Here is a 19,883-nt window from a genome sequence, read left to right as displayed (position 1 = left end):
GCTGGCACTATATAATTAGCTCGTAGCCAGTTGTGGAGGAAAGTGATGACACGCAAGCCAGGGGCCTGGATGAGCCCAGCTCGTGGGGGCAGAGGCGTGCCGGTCCCAGGTTCGGCACAGGGGGGGCGGGTCCCAGGGCAAGCCCTGCCCGCAGAGGGTACCAGCAGGCAGGGGAGTATCTGCCTGAGCCGCTGGGCTCTTGCTGCCCGTGCACTCGAGGTGAATCGCGGGGCAAACCAAGTCTCAGGTCTATCGGGAAGGGAAGGTGGCCTTGCAGAAGTGGCCGGGTGGCCTGGGAGAGCGGTTTTCTACCCAGCAGCTCGTCTTCAGCCAGCCAGAACCACCCTGTCACCCCCTGCTCTGTCCCAATGTTTGTTTGGTTTCTATGCCATGTATGTTTATGTAAACCCTGCAGTGTTTTTCAGATCCGCTTGTGTGGGGCAAGGAGAGCTTTTGTGTGCTTCCTGCTGGATAGTCGGCTCTGGCCCATGACGTGAGCTTCCCTTTCCCTGTCACATTCTTCTTTCTTTGGCAAGGTGTTTTGTCAGAGAACTTTCACTTTCCTGAAGCTTGGTACTGTGGTCCTTGTTCATTTTCTTGTTTTCCTGTTCTGGCTGACTGCATCAGCCAGTTGCTGAGGGGCTGGCTCAGTTTTAACTCTGCTACTTTCTCTTGAAACAGGCTGGCAGCACCTCTTCTGACATCACCTCGGACCATGCACCTCTTTATGCAATCCTCTGGATTTACAGCCCTGCCACTCCCTGACCTTGGCTAATCTCCATCCTTTTGCAATACTTTTAAGCACCTTTCCCAGTGGAGAGTTGCAATTAGAGAGGCAAGTATAGAGTTTCATACTTCTGTAGAGGGAGAGCAGGTTTGAACTCCTTTAATCTAATAGGAAATGTCTCCTTTCCTTCATATGCAGCACTTTCTTGTGGTATGCAGTCATCCACCAGGATTGCTACCTTCCATTTCATTCAGCAGTTTCCTTTTCAGCTGTAGGAAGACCTGTCCCAGGTGATCAAAGGCATCCTTCTACAACTACAGGAGCAGAATGAGGAAACAGGATGCTGGATAAGGGATCAGAAAACCTACTGGCTAGATCTCTGCAATTAAGAATGTCTTGGAGCAAGACTCAGAGAAATGTTTGGCTATGCTCATTGCCTCAGTTTCCCTGGTCGTTAGCGTGGGAGTAATTGCATTTGCTTCCTTCGGGGAATTGCCTTGACCTCTGAATACCCAATTTCCTTTCCACGTTGGTTCTGTCATTAGAGCAACTGGCTCAACAAGACAAGTGATAGAAGCAAATACCAGAGTTAGGGGTGAGCTGTGCAGCTCACTGCTTCCTTATGTTCGAGCTCTCCTTCCAAACAGGGCAGCTCGAGGGGTGCCTCTATCCCTTGACTGACCTGGCAGCAGTGCCCTTCTGGAGAGTACGGGGAGTGAAAGTGCCTCCTTACTTCCTGGGGAAGGCTCAGATGGGTTTGCTGTTGCTGATAGCTTTTTCCCAGGAGAGTCTGGGACGTTCAGGGGATGCCCTGAGAATACGGGAATGCTCTTGCTGCCGAAGAGCATTGGCAGCAAGCAGTGATGAAATAAAACTTGGCAGGATGGAAGCACTAGTCTTAGCTGTGGCTTAGGGGCTGATAAGTTATGTGGCAGATGAGCCAAAATCTATGTGGCTGGTGAGTCAAAACCTGACAGAGGGAGGAAGACCTGCAAGGTTAGAGAGAGCTGCTTATATTTATGGGGCTGTTTGTGAGCACTGAAGGCTCTGAGCCCGCCAGGGGGAGCCTCGATGGAGTCATTCATAGCTGATGAGATCAGCTCCAGAGTGTAACAGATCTGCTACCGATACTGTGCACTTTGGACTCAGGAGTCGAGAGAGGCACTGGAAAACGTGAACAGATTCACCCATTCCTGCTCTAGCCCTCCCTTGCTGTGTTGTCGCTAACAGATGCAAGGGGCAACATTAGAAAGCACAAGTACTGGGGGAAGAAAAGTACTTTAAGAGCCCGGATTTTGCTGAGATAATTTGGCTCCAAAAAACAGCAGGGGGGAGAAGGAGAAAAACACTTTTGCAAAGGCATTTTCCACGGTCATTCAAGCATGGTCTGAGCAGAGATTGGCAACAGAGAACTAGGCATCCTGAAGCAAATCGGGGAACCCAGCTGCGGCAAATCTCCCAGCCTGGATGATGAATACATCTATGCATTGCAGCGACAACAAAGTGTGACTTAGTGAAGCGTCTGCTCGGGATATTCAGTGTGGCCAGCGCCCAGGCTGCTGAGAGATGCAGCCATGTGCAGCCTCTCTTTTACAACGTGGCACAGTGAGGAGGCATTCCCGCTGCAGGGTGCCCCAGTGCTGAATACACCTGTACTCGGCCATGCAGCTGGCTCAAGTGTGGCAGCTGGTGAGTTTGAATAGATGGGTTTTGACTTGGGCTTGAAAATCCCCCATTGCCAGCAATCCTCTTTGGCCGCAACTGCCTCAAGTTCCCCAGGAAACTTCAGTGCTTTAAGTAAGGACTGTGAAAGAGCAAGAGGAGGCAGTCTGGTGGCGCTCTCCCTCCAGCCAGGCTGCTCAGTCTCTGGTACTTGGCACTGCAGCCAGCTTCTGCCCTGCCTTGGGTGACAGTGAGGATCAGTAGGGCAGAATGATCCCAGTGCTGGGGCATGGTGAACGTGGAGCTAGGAATGAAAAAACTGTGACCCAAGAGGAGGAAGAGGGGGATGAAGACTCTGCATACACAGATTTCCCTGGCTTTTCATAGGCTCCTCTCTAGCTGCTCTGGTTTCATCTGCCCTACTAAGTGCTACAGGAGCAGGGCCAGGCCTGAGCACTGCCTCAGGGTGTTTGCTTATGCCACAAAGTTGTTGGCAACCTCCCTGCCTTGGTTTGGGGCAATGCTAGCTAGCAGTGCCACAGCACCCAGTCACAGCTGGGGGACAGGGTGGACTGGGGGCAGTTCCCAACATATCCTTGTCGCCATGAGTTTAACCCCATGAATGGGAGCTGTGTTCTGCTCCTTGCTTTTGGGGCCAAGAGTGAAACAGCTATACTCCTAAGCCCAGGTCCCTCAGAAGACAGGCTTTTGAAGTGCAGTCACCTGCAGCCTGTATATTTACCCCCTAATTTTCCATCATTTCCCTCTATGAAGATGGGAAATGTCATGCAACAGGTTGTAGGTGAACGCGTGGGGTGGGAGTGTGTGCACCAGACTGAAACGGGAAAATCCTCTGTCTGCTGGTTATGGCTGAACCCTGGGCTGTGACTCAGTGTCCTACACTCCGTGCTATGGATCACTGTGTTTGACTTTCTGCCATGTGGGGTGGGAGAGATGCTATGAGAAAACATTGCCCAAGTACATGAGGTCATGGGGATGTGAGGGCCAGCTCCTGGATGCAGTGGATTAGACAGGCCTGGACACACAGACATGTTGAATTTGCCCCTCTGGCTCTTCTTCCTTGGGCAGGCAGGACAAGTAGCCCGTGGAGCACATGTTTCTGTGCATGCATACTTCTGCCCCATTTCCTCTGCCACCCTAAACTACATCAGATTTGGGAACTCAGCCAGAGAGCAGAATGAGGGCAGAGCTCTTGTATCCCCCTCTGTGCAGAAAGAGGAGACGCTCCCATCAGAGGCTGCTTCTCCTTCCACCTCCCTTCTCTTAACAGATTAGCTTTGCATATTGAGTAGCCTGCTTCCCTGCAGCAGTGCTCTGGCTGAAGGAGGATGCGTGCTGGAAGTTGATGGGGTTAGAAGCAGTGGTGTCATAGCGTGATTCAAGAGTGGGCTATGAGACTTCTTCCCTGTGGTGTCTGGCTGCTATGCTGCTCCTGCAGCCGAGCAGCCACTTGCTGGTGTCAAGAGCTAGTGTGAGGCATTCTTCGGCTCATCATGAGCCAGGTCTCTGAGGAGCTGTCTCTGACAGAGCTGTTCAGGAAAGATTTCCACCCCTTTCCTAATGAGGCCAAGTGAGTAATAGAGATGTTCCTCAGGGATGGTCTTGTAAGGACTACTATGTGCATGTTCAGGAGCAGAAGGCAGGTCTCCACTAGCTTTTCCCTGCTATTGTGCAGCAGAGGTTGATGTGTGTCCCACCTTGACAGAAGAGATAAACTATCTGCATGCAAATGGGAACTTGCCTGGCAGTTGGAGCCACCTGTCATCCTCACAGTTGTCCTTATCAGTTCTTCTGGCTTGGCAAGTCTGTTTGTTGGCACCATGTTTGAGGCTATTCAGCCTGGGATAAGATTAGTCTAGAGTGAATCTCATTCAAAACATTTAGTTTCTAGTACTCTTTTCTCGTTTCTGGAGCAACTGTTCTCCATTCAGGATTCTGACTGCAATAAAAGCCTGGTGTTTGCTTTACTGCTGGCGGCTGTCTGGGAGGAGAGGAGAGTAGCACAAAGAAGCCTGGGGGCAGCCAGAGGGACACAGGGAGTTTCTGGCCCATATATATTGCTGGTGGTGGGAAAAAAAAAGGACAGCAGAAAAAGGCACAAACTGGAAGGAAGGGAAAGAGAACCAGAGAGAACAAACAGCCTGGCATAACCGTTGGGAATGCAAAATAAACATCCACTGTGGTCAAGTGAGAGTTTATGTACTATTCACTACATGGGTCAGAAAAAGGGTAGAGGTTCATGGGTGCAGTTCAGACAAGGGACAGGATGCCTGTATGGGATGGGGTGTCCCTTAGTGCCCAGTATAGTGCTGGAAAGGGAGATCAAGTATCCCATCAGTGCAAAGCAGCTGCAAGCAGCTGCTGCCCTGCTCCCTGTGGTACCTTGTGGAGATGAAACATCTCTGGTCAGTGCCATGGCCCAGAAAGCTCATATGCTGGCTTTGAAAGCTCCTTCTGCTAGTGGCAACTCTAAGCAAGACTATGGCTGTAACTCCTCACTGGAAAGCAGGGAAAAAGTAATTTAGCACTCCCCATACCAGTGAGAGCTGAGACCTCCTCTGCACATTGGTTATGCTTTGAGCTCCTCCAGCAGGTCAGGCTCAACTCTTTTCACTGTGTCTCGCTCTGAAGGTCCATGGATTTGAGTATTTCTGGTGCCCTTCCCTCCGGAAAGCAGGAGGAGGGGAATATGGAGAGTCGCTCATGTGGGCCTGATCTTTTCTTAGGTCTCCTTCAGCTGCCTGCAGTTCCCTCTGTAGATGCCCATTTCCTGCACTGAGTCAGCCATTTGGGGATTTGGATTCCCTTTTTTTTGGCAGCTTTTCTTTCCCATTTTCATCTGGTTTGGTTTTTACTGTTTCATTTTGTAGGGCCACCAAAGAGAGTTTTTTCAAGCTGATGTTGGAGCAACAGATAGTTTTGACTTAACAACCTCTTCTACAGACCTCAGCCATGGCCTTAGATCCAGGGTGGGTTGCCTGTTCAGACCCTTTCAAAGCTGATGTGTGGTAAGATGGCTCGCTGCTTCCCGGTGGGGATGAGGGATACTTGGCTTTGGTGACGTGAGCATGAGAGAACAGACCTTTTCCCCTTTTTTTTTCTTTTTTTTTTCTCTTCCATTCTTTCCAGCCCATGAGCTGTTAATTCTTGTGGCTTTTCAAAACTTGCTATTTATCCTTTAACATTTCTTTCTCTCTCTCTTTTTTTTTTTTTTGCAGTGGATGAGCCACTCTTGGCATCGCGCCTCATGTGTGTGACTCAGATGGATTCTGCTTTGTCTGAGAGATTCCTGTAAGTCCTCAGAGTTGTCCAACCCGCCTGGGCTCAGCACTGGAACCCGTGAGAAACACACTCAAGGTGAGCCATGCAGTGGCAGCAGCCTTGTTCTCAGTGTGTGGAATGGACTGCTGCACGCAGGAGCTCAGCACTCAGTCTCACTTCCTGCCTTTGCTGTCCTGTGGGGTTGAATCTGGGATGGCTGCTCAGAGCTCAGCAGAGGGAGGTCCCATGGACCTTTGCGTATGGTGCAATGCTGCATTTCTTTTTTCTTATTCTAGTTCCAGCCAGCTGGTGTCATTTTGTCTCTGTTGTGGGAAATGGTCTGCTTGAAGTCAGAAAAGTTGGGCTTGGGGCATCTGAGAAGTCCCCTGGCTTCCACTATTGGAAGGCTTCTGTGCTTTGAATGCCTCTGGTTTTCAGACTGAATTGGAGACACCCAAGGGCTAATCTTTTCCAGAGGCATTGAATGCCTCAGTACCTCCTGATGATAGTAGATGGTGTGATGAGAGATCAGCATCTCTGATACTCCAGCTGTATCAGCTAAGGGTCCACAGCATCCTTTTCCCTTCTTGCACAGTTTTTGATTAGATTATGTGGCCATAGAAACTTTAAGATGAGAATCCAAACAAAAAGAGTTGGCTTTGGATGTGAACTTGGGACTCTGTGCCTCAATTTCCTCATGTGCAAGATGAGGGAGCTGCCATCTGCCTTACTTAATGGTAAGATACCGCTGTTGGAGATGTTAATCTTTGGGTGCAAGATGCAAGTGGAGCATAAGAAAGTTCTCATGAAGCTGATCCTTTGTGGAGAGCTCTTTGGAAGATCCACTCTCCATTAAGTTAATAATATCTCATGTAGAAGATCTGGGTAAAGCTGGGGTATCCGAAAAGTCTCGAAGAGGGGGAAGCTGTAAGCCTTCTGTACATCTTCTCTTTGCCAATAGGGAAGCTTTCAAAACAAGCACATTTTTATCTCCAGGCATATTTTTGAAAGCCTTTCCCACAACCCACATTCCTGGCATGCACCCATGAATGAAAGAATTAGAGAAATTAAGTCTGAAAATGGAACGGGGTGGTATGTAATCAGTCCTCTGACCTCCCTTCCCCACCCTTTGCCAGTTCTGTTCATTCTCCTGACCCTCAGGCAAGCTGGAGACCCAGAAGACGTGACTCATCTCACTGCTTGGGTTGATGACATGGCCATGATGCCTTACAAACCAGCTTCCTTGCAAACAAATCACTTTTCTCCTTTTCCTGTGCAAAACTTGTACCACGCAAAAATGTTGTCACAGACTCCAGAGCTGTGTGAGAGAGACATTCCCTGCAAAGATACAAGGACATAACTTAGCTATGGGGATGGAAACCATCTATCAGAGCACCTTTGAACTCCCCATGGAGATGGGAGATGCCAGTCACTCTTGCCCCACCAGCTTTCTGATTGAGTGGAGGGAGAGATGGAGTCTGAGGCTACACCTGTTCCCTATGCTTTTGATCTGCTCCACTGCTTGGTGCAGGTTTCCTCTTTTGCTGCTGCCCCTAGGCCTGAAGAAAAGTGTGGGGTTTTCCCACATTTTAGTTCTTTAGCACACTTTTTCCTTCCTCCTCCTTATTTTCCACATCCTAAGGAAGAGAAATTGCACCATACAGCTCAAGGGGGGTGATGTTGTGGAGAGCCTATTTGATGCTGATGGCTTCTAATCTCTTGCCCACAGGTTCAGAGCTTGGATACTTCCATACTTCCCACCGGTGCTCTGGATGATGTGATGTAAGGGAGCTGGGGGAGGAGGGATGACAGAAGATGCGCCTCCTGTCCTTTATGCCTTCCCACTTTACCTGATCTGATTGAGGAGACCAGTGCTTTCTCTAAAGGAGCAATCCCACTCTGGTCAACCTCTTAGACAGGAGCATAGTGCTCATGGGCACCAGTTTCCTTGTGCTCATCATTGCTTTGGCTTCTCCTGCATCTCCTGGACAATCCTCTCCTGTACACACCCTTCAAAACCACAGACCTGCTTACCCAGTCTCTTGCTTACCACAGTTCGGCTGAGGTAAGTACACTTTGTTCTCTTGGTCCTCCTCCATTAGGAAGATGGCTGGCTTTCAGAACTTAGGGATTGGTTGGCTGAAGGTTGCAACACTGTCTGCTGAGGCAAACCAACACCTCTTGACTAAATGGGAAATCAGTTTTGTCAAACCTGTCTGGGAATTTCTGTGATTGGAAGCTTGAGGATTGAGCATCTCCATCATGTGGTGGTGGAAGCCTCTCAATCGTGTCCTGAGTCCGAGACTCTGAAAATCCACCTCACAGTCCAATAGGGCAGGGGCAATTCCCCCCTAGGCATTATGAATGAGGGAAACCAAGGCAGAAACAGAGCTTAATCACAACTGTTGGGAGGAACTGCAACCAGGGCCCAGATGAGGTCAGAGAACACAGTTTAAATCAGGTCACTACTCAATATTTATTGTGGGGAGTTTTTCTTTTTTCTTTACTCCCGCACTGAAATCTTTCCCCAGAGGCTATTCAAGGAAATAAATAGCCAGTGGAAAGGGACAATAGCTTGCTGTGGAGTACAAATTATATGAAGCTGTAGGAAATAATAGCAGAGTGAGCAGCTGCTACTCTAAGAAAGAATGCATGGTTGGTCTCTCCAGCTCCCTTTGCCTTAAGCAGATGCTGATGCCTGGTCCAAAGCACAGGCTCCCTGGTGCCTTGAGTGCAATATGAGGCAGGCATGTTATCCCCTCTGCTTCATTGTCCTCCAGTGCTGCTTCTTTGGTTTAAAATTAGCACTGAGCAGTAACTACAGCCTTCCATGAGACTGTTAAGGGGATCTCTTCTCTCTTGCAGAGCTTGGTTTGATGTGGGGACAGTGGGACATCCATCCATGTACCTGGCGTGGCTGCCTTGCCTTCTCCCACGCCCATCATCCCTTCTGGACTGAGCTTCACACCCTGTGATGACTCGTGTCAGTCCTGCAAGGGACTGTTCATAGCTCATGTTTTCTGGGGAGAATGTGTTGGCTGCCTTCTCTGAGCCCCTTGCAGCCATTCCTCAGAATATGACTGGGAGAGATGGTGGGGACAATATTGGTGTGCTGATGTGAGTTTTGGGGGTTGCCCCTGCCACAAAAGGCCCTGAGAAACCTCTGACAGCTGAGGCAGTTCAGCTACTTTGGCTAGGAAGTGGGGAAACCTGTGGCTTTCCTCAGGGCTTCCTATCTAGCTGGCTTATCTCCTGCCTGAGTGAGAAAACGAAATAAATAGTGCTGCCAGCAATGATGCTGCTGAGGATCTTGGCAGCCTGCTGGGGAGGGTGGCATTCAGTGTGTTCTCAACAGCTGTGTGGGTGCCCTGTGGTAGAAGTGGCAGCTCTAGGCTATAGTACATGAGGTACTGCTCTCTGGACGATTCTGACATCCCGTGAGTTCTCCTGGTGGCCTGAGATCTCCCCAGGACCTAGCAGGAAGGCTGGGAAGGACTGTTAACCCTAAAGTTCACCTCTGCCCATAGAGCTGCTGCATTTTAGTGGGTGAAAGTACTCTGCAGAGGACATGGACTTCCACCCTTCTGGCTGAAAGCAAACATGGTTGCATTCATCTTTTCCCTCCTTAAAATATGGTTTCAGGTTTTTTTTGTTTTTTCCATGCAAAATTGCAGACTTGCCTGTTTCCCTGTTGGAAACTCACTTTGCCCTTGGGTTGTGTATGGCCCCCACCCTTGCACCGAGTGACTGCTTGAGTCTCTGCAGTCCCTCTGGGAAAGCATCAAATCCTCCTCTGCTGTCAGTGGTGTGAACGTGGGTGTCCCACACCAGCACAGGCTAACAGTCTCTGGCCAGGCTGAATGTCTATGGGGCCCTGGAGGCGCACTCCCTGTTTGATACTGTATTATAGGATCATCTCTCTGTGGGGTAAAGGGTTCCTGGATCCATTGCACCAGTGGCTGCCAGCTTCCACAGCCATTGTTTATGTTTCTCTTACTGCACAGATCCTCCACCTCTTTTGCAGATGCTCTTCAGCCGGATTTCCTCTTTCTTTGGGATTTACATTCCCATGCTATCATTGTTTCCACAGGCTTTCTGCTTTGCAGTGTCAGCAGAAGAGAGTATCAACCTGGCCCTGCCACCCTCCTTTCATCATACCAATTGCCACCTCCAACTGCAGTGGAGAATTTTGGCTCTTTGGGGGTCCCTAAAGTCTCATCCCCTTCCTATGTGGGAAGCACATACCCCTGCATGAGAAAGGCCATCTGCACAGGGCTGGTGTTGGACGATGTGGGGGCTCAACGCTGCAGATGAAGGAAGTCACCAGTGCTGGCAGACTTGCTGTCTGGTTTCCCACTATTGTTCCCAGTGGCAAATAAAAGGGGGGTGAACGCCCCTGCTGAGCATTGTAGGAGGGGGGTTAATGTTATCTCAATAAAATCTCATGGCCCCTCATGCCTCTTTCCTTCTTGTCTCCCTCTCAGCATGTTCTCACATCTGTAGTACTTGCAGCTCTGCACATAACTCTCTGCATGGGTAGTTTCCCTCATCCCTCAGACAGAATCATAGAATGGGTCAGGTTGAAAGGGACCACAGGGGATCATTTGGTCCACATGCCACCAGATTTCTGTCCAGACAGTTCTCGAATGTCTCCAGTGAGGGAGACACCACAACTTGCTTGGGCAACCTGTTCCAGGATGTAGTCATCCACAAAGTGAAGAAGTTCTTTCTCATATTCAGGTGAAACTTCCTGTGCTTCAGTTTTTACCCATTGTCTCTTGTCATATTGGTTGACACCACCCAGAAGGGCCTGGCTCCATCCTCCTGGCATGCCCCCTTTAGATATTTATACACATTGATGAGGTCCCCTCTAAGTCATCTCTTCTTGAGGATGAACAGGCCCAGCTCCCTCAGCCTTTCCTGAGATGCTCCAGTCCCACAATCGTCTTAGTAGCCCTCGGCTGGACCTGCTCCAGGAGCTCTATGTCTCCCTTTTACTGAGGAGTCCAGAACTGGACACAGTAACAGACAAACACTACTCTTCCTCCTGGGCAGCTCTAAGGAAAGGTTTAATGACATTTGCAGTAAATGCCTTAAACAGGCATGGAAGTGAAACTTCTTGCAGAAAAAAGCCATGGCTGCCTATGCACAAATCACAAATGAAACAAGGTTTTGATTCTGGCCCTGTTTTTCATGTCAAAGCTTCACTGCAAGATGTCACGTAACAAATGAATAACTGCACAAGTGCAGTAAGTGGAGTCACCAATTGGACACTTGATTTTTGGGGTACTTGTCTTGCACAACCCCCAGAACAGACCCCCAACAACCACCAAAACCATGCCTGCTCTTGTCTCTCTTGCTAATGAGGAACCAAAAGTCACTCGTACCTTTGCTTTTCACCCAAATAAGGGACTGTATGAAAATTACTCAGGAACTGAACTGAGTGGGATCCCACGATCAAGAAGCTCAGGGCACTGAAGGACCAACGGGACGCTGCTGGATCCATGGTGGTGACTATCTTCTACTTAGACTGTCTCCTTCTCCCTCTCTCACTCTTTCCCCAATACAATAATTTCGTAAAATAAAAAGTCGGCATTGTTGAATGGGCATTTAATCTCATTTGCACCTTAATTTGGGCAGAGAACCTTAACATCAAATTGTAACATTTTAATTGGCATCACAGACAGGATACTGTTCTCTGACCCAAAGTGCCATTTAACATTTCCAAACTTTTACTGTTCTTCTGCCTGCCTGGTGGGCTCTGTCTCTCTCTGAGGGAGATTGAACAAACTTTTGCTGTTACAAATTGTCTGCTTCTGAGGGAGACAGCTTTCTCCTGTCAGGCAGGTGCAGGTTGTCTCCCACTGAGGGACCCTGAAGAAAAAGGGTTACCCAGGGTGACTGGTGTAATGCTAATGTTTTACTCTCTCCTGGAGAAGTGTGATACTTGCCCCTTTCCCCCAGGGTTGGAATGGGCACAAACTAATTGAGATAATGTACAGGCAATAGCTGATCACATTACTAGTTTGCAGGCTGAACGAAAAATGGGAAAAGGTAAGTTACTCATTAAAGTTAAGTTATTTGTGCAGTTTTGGGAGCTTGTTTATCTTGCATGAAAAAGGAAATCTAAAGCTCCCTGCCACCTGAAAGGGTTGCAGATGTGGAATATACGACTTTGAAGTCAGAAAATTAAGTTCTTGAAACATCATTGTCTTTTGAGAAAGAGATAAGAGAGAAATTGGAAAAACTAGTAGATATTCTTCTAACTAAAAATGAACAATTAGGAGAACTACTGTCTGTGGCTGAAAAATGAGAAAAACAGCTTCAGAAAAATCTGGGTAAATTACTTGATAAAATGCCACATGAATCATCCTCTCATTCAGTCCAGCACATCCATAGAGTGGTACATTATGGGGATCCCAAAACATGGAATGGGGTCATTGGTACGATGTGGATGATTTAGAGGAAGACCTTGACCTTATTCCAACATCAGGAAAAGTTCAGTGTTTAATTAAAACTGGAACTGCTGATGAGGGGGATGGAGAAGCCCACACTACCATTTCTCCTGTTTCCTGGTCCCCACAGAGTTAGGTAAATTGCAGGAAAAATATTCCAGATGTCCAGGAGAATTATGGGTGGTGAGTTTCCCTTACAGGCAGGGGCTTAGTCTTGCTGAGTGAGGAAGGGGCAGAAGTATTTTTAAGTACTGCTCTGGGTAACCGTAACTACTCATTGACTGCCAGAACCACTTACTGGGCTGAGGGCATAGAGCCACAGGACAGGAAAGCCTACTACTATTAAAACCACATGATTCTCAGATCTGGCAGCCTCTGTGCAAAAGGCAGTATGTATTCAAGCAATGTATGAAAGACATAAATTAAGGTAATCCCTTATGGTATCTCCCATCAATCCAGCAAGATTAAATCCTCTCTTTCATGGACTTCCAGGTAGCCTGAACATGTTTGTATCTAATGCCCAAGATCACCTACAAATAGATGAGTATTGCTGCAGCAGCAGCAAAACCACCTGGAGACCAAATTCACATACCTACCTGGTATAAATTTGTCCAGGAAATAGTGAATTATGAGTGCCATACAGGATGGGTTGTAGCAACTTCTGGGAAGCCACCTGAAACCCCCTGAGTAAGTCAAATTTATACCATCACACCAAAGCCAAAACCTAAACCACAATTTGATTAGATTAACAATACCCCCTGCTGCAGGTATTGATGAAGTGGTCACAAAATTAAAGCTTTCTGTGTTACTCTTGGGAAGTAAAAGATAGTTCTGAAAAAATTAATCAAATTAGTATCAGATGGATAATGCCCTCCTCTTAACCCACTGTACACTGGTTAAACAAAAACTGTGTAATTCTATTCTATGGATTTTCCAGGTTATAGGTATCCGCATGATAGAAATAGCATGTGAAGCTGATGATTCTCTTATACTATCAGTGAATGTCCACAGGAATTGTTTGCTTTTGTGTGTAGTATATTTTGTGGTTTTTTGATTTGTGTGTTTATCTCTAAGTTTTGTTTACAAGTTTAACTAAGTAATTAAGGTTAATAAGCACGGCATTTATAACCTGTGTTGGAAAGACATGCCTTGGTTTAATATGTTTATACTTAATGAAAAGAAGTGATTACTGCTTGCTTGCCTTTGCCTAAATCTGTAGAAGATCCCCTTCCCATGGGTATTCTTCCTAAGACTGTGGAATACTCACGATATCCTACAGATAGTAAATCCTTACTCCTCAGAGAAAAAAACAAATTACTGTGCAGTTTAGCCAGCCATTCAATTTTCCCATCATCAGTAGCCAAATGCTACTGATTTTAAAAACCCCACTGAATAAGTATGCCTAGATAGCTACAGATGATCACAATAAGGAACATTCAGTTAATACCTGATGGATTATTCCATCCTTTTGAGCCAGTTCAGAACTGAGCTGAGTTGTTTGTTTGATCTTTTACAGGTAAAGGCCAGGTGCCAATAGGAGGAAGAGGGAATTTCTTCTGTAGTTTATGCCATATCCCTCTATTAGGAATAGTTATGATGTTTGTGCTGTTATATATATGATTATGCATTATGTCCACCACTGAAAAAGGGAAATAAACCCCAGAGCATGGAAGTGCTAATTCCATCAACTTTGCATGGGAACTAGTTTTGGAATCTGTGCGTCTTTGGAATCAAACAGACCAAGGAATTTGTATGGCTTTACCTGCATCTGCAGAGTAGGGCCTAAGATTTTTTTGTAACATGCACAGATCTATCAATCAATTTAAGTGAACCTCAACTACAGAAATGATTTTCTACTCTGGTACCTACCCCTTGGTGGTTAGAGAGTAAATTACCGTTGAAATAGAGGGATCATTGCCTATTAATTTAGGGAGTATCTGAGGTTGTTGAATGCCCCTGGTTCCCACAAGTGGGATTTAGTGATACATATTTTGCATACTATAATAACACAGATGGACTTTGGGTTTGGAATACATGTAAAATGTCACACCTGGAAGTCAACATCTTGCTAAACTCTGAAGAGATTGGCCTACCTGGGAATATCAGTGCAAGTCCTCTATTACCAGAGAGGTACCAAATCTGCAAATCCCTAACTAACAGGATTCCTTGTCAATATTTCCCTTTTGATCCCATTTTTCATCTACTAAAACAACCAGATTATTATGAAGCACCATACATTCAATTTTTTGCAGTGTACAGAAATACCCAGCAGAGCAGGAGCATTACCTATAGATTTTTCAATATGTATTTAAATATGTGGCGTGCATACCTGTTGGGGATACCCTGCAATAGGATTTAAAAATGAATGCCTGCTGTGTAACTCTATGGCTAATTTCAAGATGTATGGGGCCCACATCCAACAGGCGCAGCGTTCTGGAATCCCTTGCACCCACTACCCATTAAAGAACATTCTGATCCTGTTGGTTTCCTTTAAACCAGGATACCTCCCCAAAAGTACTTGATTGACTCTAATAACATACGGACTTGTAAGATGAACAGCAATCCTGCACCACTTGGATTAGCTTGGGGATGTTCTGATGGAAAGTTTTAACTTGCAGTTAAGCCTAACTCAGCACACTGGTCTAAGATGTGGGATAGTACTCCCTTTCTTTGCCCAAATCATATCTGCCATTATTTATTGGTGAGAAGAACATGATGAGAGCTGAGTTCTCCTGAACACATCTGAGAATAGATCAGTGATATATGTGCCCCAGACTATTACACAGTAGTTAGCTTTGGGATTTAAGATAATTTTTACACCTTATCTAGTTATTAGACAACATCAATGGGCATTAGAAAACATAATATGGCAAGTGCATACATCAAGCAATTGGACAAAGTATCTTTTTGGAACACTTAACTTGCAAGTCCAACAAGTGTCAAAAATAGCTTTACAAAATCGGTTAGCATTAGATATGTTATTACTTAAAGAACAAAGTGTATGTGGAATGTTAAATTTAACAGATGCTGAATGTTATATTACAATTTGTAATGCCTCTACTTCCATTGAGGAAGCTTGAGACAAAATGAAAGCAGCAGCTAACCAAACTGCAGAATTGTTCCAATCCATGCAACTCAGTGACTGGTTTGAAGGTTGGAATCCCAGCTCTTGTTTAATGTCTGTACTCTGATCACTGGGACTCATGGAGCTGGGCTCACGGTTAGTGTGAATTGGAATGATGCTGTTGATTCCATTTACTTGGTGGATAAATGATTGGAAATGCAATTGTTCAATGTGTGATTTTTCATGTTATCCCTTCTGCTTTATCCCTCTTTTCTCCCTCTGCTGCATGAGCATCACCACTGTGGGCAAAGACAATGACAGAAGACAATGGCCACAGATTGATGTTTAGTCATGGGGTGGCATAAGGAAAGGGTTAATGACATTTGCAATATATGCAAAACTTGTTGAATTAAAAAAGTCATGGGTGCCTATGCACAAGCCACAACGGAAACAAGGTTTCAGTTCTGGCCCTGGGAGGCAGGACTGACACTGATACTTCTGAGGTCAAAATTCCATTGCGGTATGTTATGTAAAAAGTGAATAACTATAAAAGTGCAAGCAGTGGGGTCAGTGGGATCAGTGGATAAATCCTAGTGAGAGCATTGTTTCTGTCTGGTCTGTATGGGAATGTGGGGTAAGACTCTATACTGTCTCTGCCATGGCATCCATGTGTTACTTTGGCCAGCAATATAGGCCCGAGTTTTCTGAGTTTAAGTTCTGTCTTGGGATGTAACCTCTTGAGCCATAGAAGGGCTTGTTTCTCCATACTGGCTTACAGTGAGTTCAGATAACTAACCCTGGTGGTGGCTATAAAAACAATGTCTTTGTACTTCCCTTGTCCCTGCAAAGGGACAATTGAGTTGCTGGAAAGAGAAACCTCTCATAGCCAGTGGGATGCTCCAGTATTTTGAGAGGGGGACTCTGGGTGCTGTGTTCTCCCTGGGATGGCTGCAGGGGAGCAGGGTGATGTGAAGGTGTGTACAGGTGTGTCGTGGACACAAGAACATGATGGGAAAAAACCCAACGCCAGAAAAAACCACCCCCAGCACCTATTCCTGCTGGTTCCACAGTCAGTCCAGGGAAATTTCACCAGTTTGTGTCCTCAACAGCACAAAAATTTCCCAAGACTACTGGGCTTTATGGCCCCCTGCTCACAGGAAACACCTCTGGGGAAGGAGTGCTTATCAGCACTTGCTTCTACTTGCTTCAGTATGTTTTAGGGAAGGGCAGAAGCTGTCTACCAGCTGTCTGTGCAGCAGCAGGGTGAATGCATTCAGCTGCTCTGCAGGGCTTTGAAGGGGAGCTAAGGCACTGCTGATCTCCTGAGCTGTGACCTCCTCCTCCTTCTCCCTTTCCCACTTCACTTTTGGAGACTTACAAATCTGTGACTCTGTCTACCTACTCATATTGTAGCTCTTACCTGGGAAGAAGACATCAGAGATGGTTCTCCTCTGTAAGGACATTTCCATGTCTCAGGGTTAGGGAGGATGGGGCTGTTGAACCTTAGGCACATGGCTACTCAGGCTAAAAGGTTTGGGTCTTGATGGGGCTTGGATGGGAGGTCCCACATGTTCCTATTGCAATCCGCGCAGCTGAGGCTGAATCTAGAGCCACAAGAAGGGAAGGAGCTGAGATGTCATTATGTCACTCCTGCAAAGGACTGTTTATAGCTTGTGCTACCTAGAGGGCATGTGTTGGTTGCCCTCTCCAAGCCTCATTGAGTGCTTCCTCAGAGCACTGTGAGGAAGGATGATGTAGACCATTTTGGTGTGCTGGTGTGGATTTTGGGAGCTGCCCCCTGCCACAAAAGGAAGGAGCTGGGATGCTTTTTTTGGCTGAGCTGTTACACACAGAAAAGTACTGAACATTGTGGTCACACTTCCATGACCAACTGGGAAGATGCTTGTCCTGTGTGGTGTCTGAAGTAGCACACTTAGAGGCTGTGTGTGGCAGTCCTTCCACTGGGAGCCCACCGAGGGGGATGGGATTGCTTAAATCTCCTGAATTCCCTAATGAGAAGTGTACACAAGGAGGCTTTTTCTTTGGCTCAAAGTCTTCTGGCTTAATAGCAGCCATTGGAGCTTTGCAGAGGCAGGGGTCATGTTAATATGTAAACCACAAGGAAGTATAGAGATGTAAGGTCCTCTGTGTAAAGCATTTCTGGGCTAAACTGCTGGTGTCTCCCTGCCTGGTTACTCTGTCCTCTGAGAAAAATGTCTGTAAGGGCTGCTCTCCTGTCGTTTGTCACCCAGGGTCCTCAGCTCAGCAAGACTGAGAGTCTGGCAGGTCACAGCCACTCTTACCATTTGCATTTCTTGGGCAGCATTGAGTTTCCACCAAATCCTGTGTAGTGCCCCTCTGCTTTAACTCTCTTTGTACCTCTGCTATCATGCTTTCCTTTCTTTCTACTGAGGACAAGCCTATTTTCATCTCCTCTCTTGTCTCATGTATTTTCTCTCCCATGGGCCTCACTCAGCCCACTCTTCCTTCTCTGTGAGAGATGCTCTTGCAAGACCTCCAGCATGGAGGGGTTTTGGGCATGAGAGGAGCACCAGCTGTGAGCAGTAGATGTTCACCTGGCTGGGGCACCTTCCCCAAGCAGCACCCTTTTACTTGCAGGGATAGAGGAAAAACAGCTGAAGGAACCTCACAGACTATTTTTCTCTGCCTTAGGATTCTTTTCAAATCTTAAACCTCGATATGAAGCCAGGAAACACCCTGAAGGTCAAAGGCAAAATATCCGCTGATACTGCTGGGTAAGTACAAAGAAACAACCTTGACTTGCCAGGATTGAAGGTGGGCTGTAGAGGGAGATTGTTTTCCAAGGTCACCAGATACAAAATGTGTGAGCAAAGCTCGGTGTTAGGGGATCCCCTGTGCCACCACCTGCCACGCCGATGAGGAAATTGGGTGCAGAGATGTGTGTTAGATCTAAAGTCTTCCAAAATCCTCTCCTGCGCATACTGCTGACCTTCCTCCTGTTCATCCACAGCTTCAGCATCAATCTTGGCTCCAGCTTGAAAGATCTGGCGCTTCACTTCAATCCCCGCTTCAATGAGTCTGTCATCGTCTGTAACTCCAGGTGCTCCAATGTGTGGCAGCAAGAGCATCGTGACAGCCACTTCTCTTTCTTCAGGGGCTGCACTGTCAAGGTGAGGAGTCTGTGCCAGATGTTGGAGGGTGTGTGTGTGTGATGGGGGAAAACCCCTGGTTAGCAGATTCCCATACCCTAGCTTTCCCAGTCCCAACCAATACTTCATGCTTCCTGACCCCCTCACCTGCTCAGCAGGTTAGTGTACCAGGGGCATGGATGAAGGTAAAACGAGTCTCAAAGGAGCAGAATCTTGCTGCTCTCTACCTTATTTCTCTCCTTAATTCCCTCCTATGTAAACACAGGCTTTAAGACAATCCAGAGTTTGGAGCACTCTCCCTCAGCTCTTCTGTCCTCATTACTCCTGGATCCACACTGCCGATCTGTCCTCTCTCTTCTCCTGCCAGGGATGTTTTCCTAGTTGCTGTCTCACTCCATCTGATGTCCTAAGTCATTGAGAGGCCTGCATTTAGGAGCAGTCCAGTTTCTGTTGCTGTTGAGAGAAAGCTTGTTGCCTCAGGCATGTCCGACTCTTGGGAAGGTGGTAGTGAGACGATGACTTTGGGGAACATTCCCTTCAGTTTGCAATGATCACTGATGCATTCTCATCCTGTCTGCTTGTGCATGTTTATCAGTAAAGCTCCTTTTTACAGGTTCCAGTGAGCTGCTGAGGGTATTGGGGATCATGTTTATTCTGCCCTGTTCAGAGCGGAACAGTGGCATATACATTCCATGTGTACATGTATGTATATATTCTGTGGAGACATGTAAAGACATACTTGGGTTGAGCCACTCTGAGTTTACATTCTGAGTAGCTGAAACAGCCTCAGGAGAGATCCTGTCCCCAAATCATAGTTCTGTATACCAGCTTATACCCTTGATATCAACTGCTCATTTCCTGAATCACCCTCAGCTCAGCCCCCAGCACCTTGCCTAAGGTTGTAGTGAACAGGTCTGACCCTCCTTGCCCCCAGTTCACTTCCTCCCCTCTCTTCTCCCAGTTCCTCATTGAAATGCTGGCAGACAAATTCCGTGTGAAACTACCAGATGGGCATGAGGTGTGTTTCCCCAACCGGCACAACTACCACAAGATCAACTACATGAGCATCGTTGGAGGCTTCAAGATCACCTCCTTCAAGCTGAGCTGATGGGTGCCATTTTCCAGCTCTAATAAAAGGCCAGGCCAGTGGAAGACTGCTTGCTCCATCTGCTTTGTCTTCTCTGAGATCTCTGGGTCTGCCTCTGTGTGAGCCACTGTTAAAGCCTAAGGTTTTCCCACCACAGGAAAAGAGTCCTTGTTGGATGGAAATAGCTGCCAGATAATGTCAGGTGCTTTCCAGGTCAGAACAGGATGGGGGGTTGAATGGGTAGTAGATAAGCCAAAACAGGCTGTAGGTGGGGTTCCGGAGAAGGTAACTACGTGATTGCCTGGGAAATTGTTTTACAATCCCTTCACAGTGCTCCATTTCTTCCTCCACCCAAGTTTTTAGGAGGGAGGGATAAAGGAATGGGAAGAAAAGCATGGATGTGAGTGATGTAGCATTTGGCACCACAAAAGTGCATAATTAAAATGTTATGTGGCTTGGGGAAGGCAGCACAGGT

General features: G+C 47.0%; 1 protein-coding gene across 7 annotated transcripts; it reads left to right on the top strand.

Annotated features, from left to right (window-relative positions):
* The first annotated feature begins 149 nt into the window (after window positions 1-149).
* On the top strand, window positions 150-19,465 carry LGALS2 (galectin 2). 7 transcript variants are annotated; one of them, XM_071549852.1, is made up of 7 exons: window positions 150-219; window positions 682-835; window positions 5,629-5,767; window positions 7,401-7,453; window positions 17,864-17,946; window positions 18,183-18,342; window positions 19,283-19,465. In XM_071549852.1, exons 5-7 carry the CDS (start codon window positions 17,891-17,893, stop codon window positions 19,427-19,429), a joined length of 363 nt encoding a protein of 120 aa, XP_071405953.1. In that variant the 5' UTR covers window positions 150-219; window positions 682-835; window positions 5,629-5,767; window positions 7,401-7,453; window positions 17,864-17,890; the 3' UTR covers window positions 19,430-19,465. The 7 variants fall into 7 exon arrangements, with proteins under 7 accessions (XP_071405953.1, XP_071405951.1, XP_071405949.1 ...); XM_071549850.1 differs by having other exon boundaries at window positions 7,401-7,736; XM_071549848.1 differs by lacking the exons at window positions 150-219; window positions 682-835; window positions 5,629-5,767; window positions 7,401-7,453 and adding an exon at window positions 11,130-11,181.
* Window positions 19,466-19,883: the final 418 nt, after the last annotated feature.

The sequence above is a fragment of the Pithys albifrons genome, chromosome 3 (assembly GCF_047495875.1).
Source record: "Pithys albifrons albifrons isolate INPA30051 chromosome 3, PitAlb_v1, whole genome shotgun sequence".
Lineage (NCBI taxonomy): Eukaryota > Metazoa > Chordata > Aves > Passeriformes > Thamnophilidae > Pithys > Pithys albifrons.
This window is presented reverse-complemented; position numbering and strand designations above follow the sequence as displayed.

What these genes read in the sequence shown, in the direction of transcription:
- LGALS2 (XM_071549848.1), top strand. An exon ending in ATATCCGCTGATACTGCTGG is followed by an intron (nt 17,947 to 18,182) that starts GTAAGTACAAAG and finishes GTTCATCCACAG; the next exon opens with CTTCAGCATCAATCTTGGCT. An exon ending in TCAGGGGCTGCACTGTCAAG is followed by an intron (nt 18,343 to 19,282) that starts GTGAGGAGTCTG and finishes CTCTTCTCCCAG; the next exon opens with TTCCTCATTGAAATGCTGGC.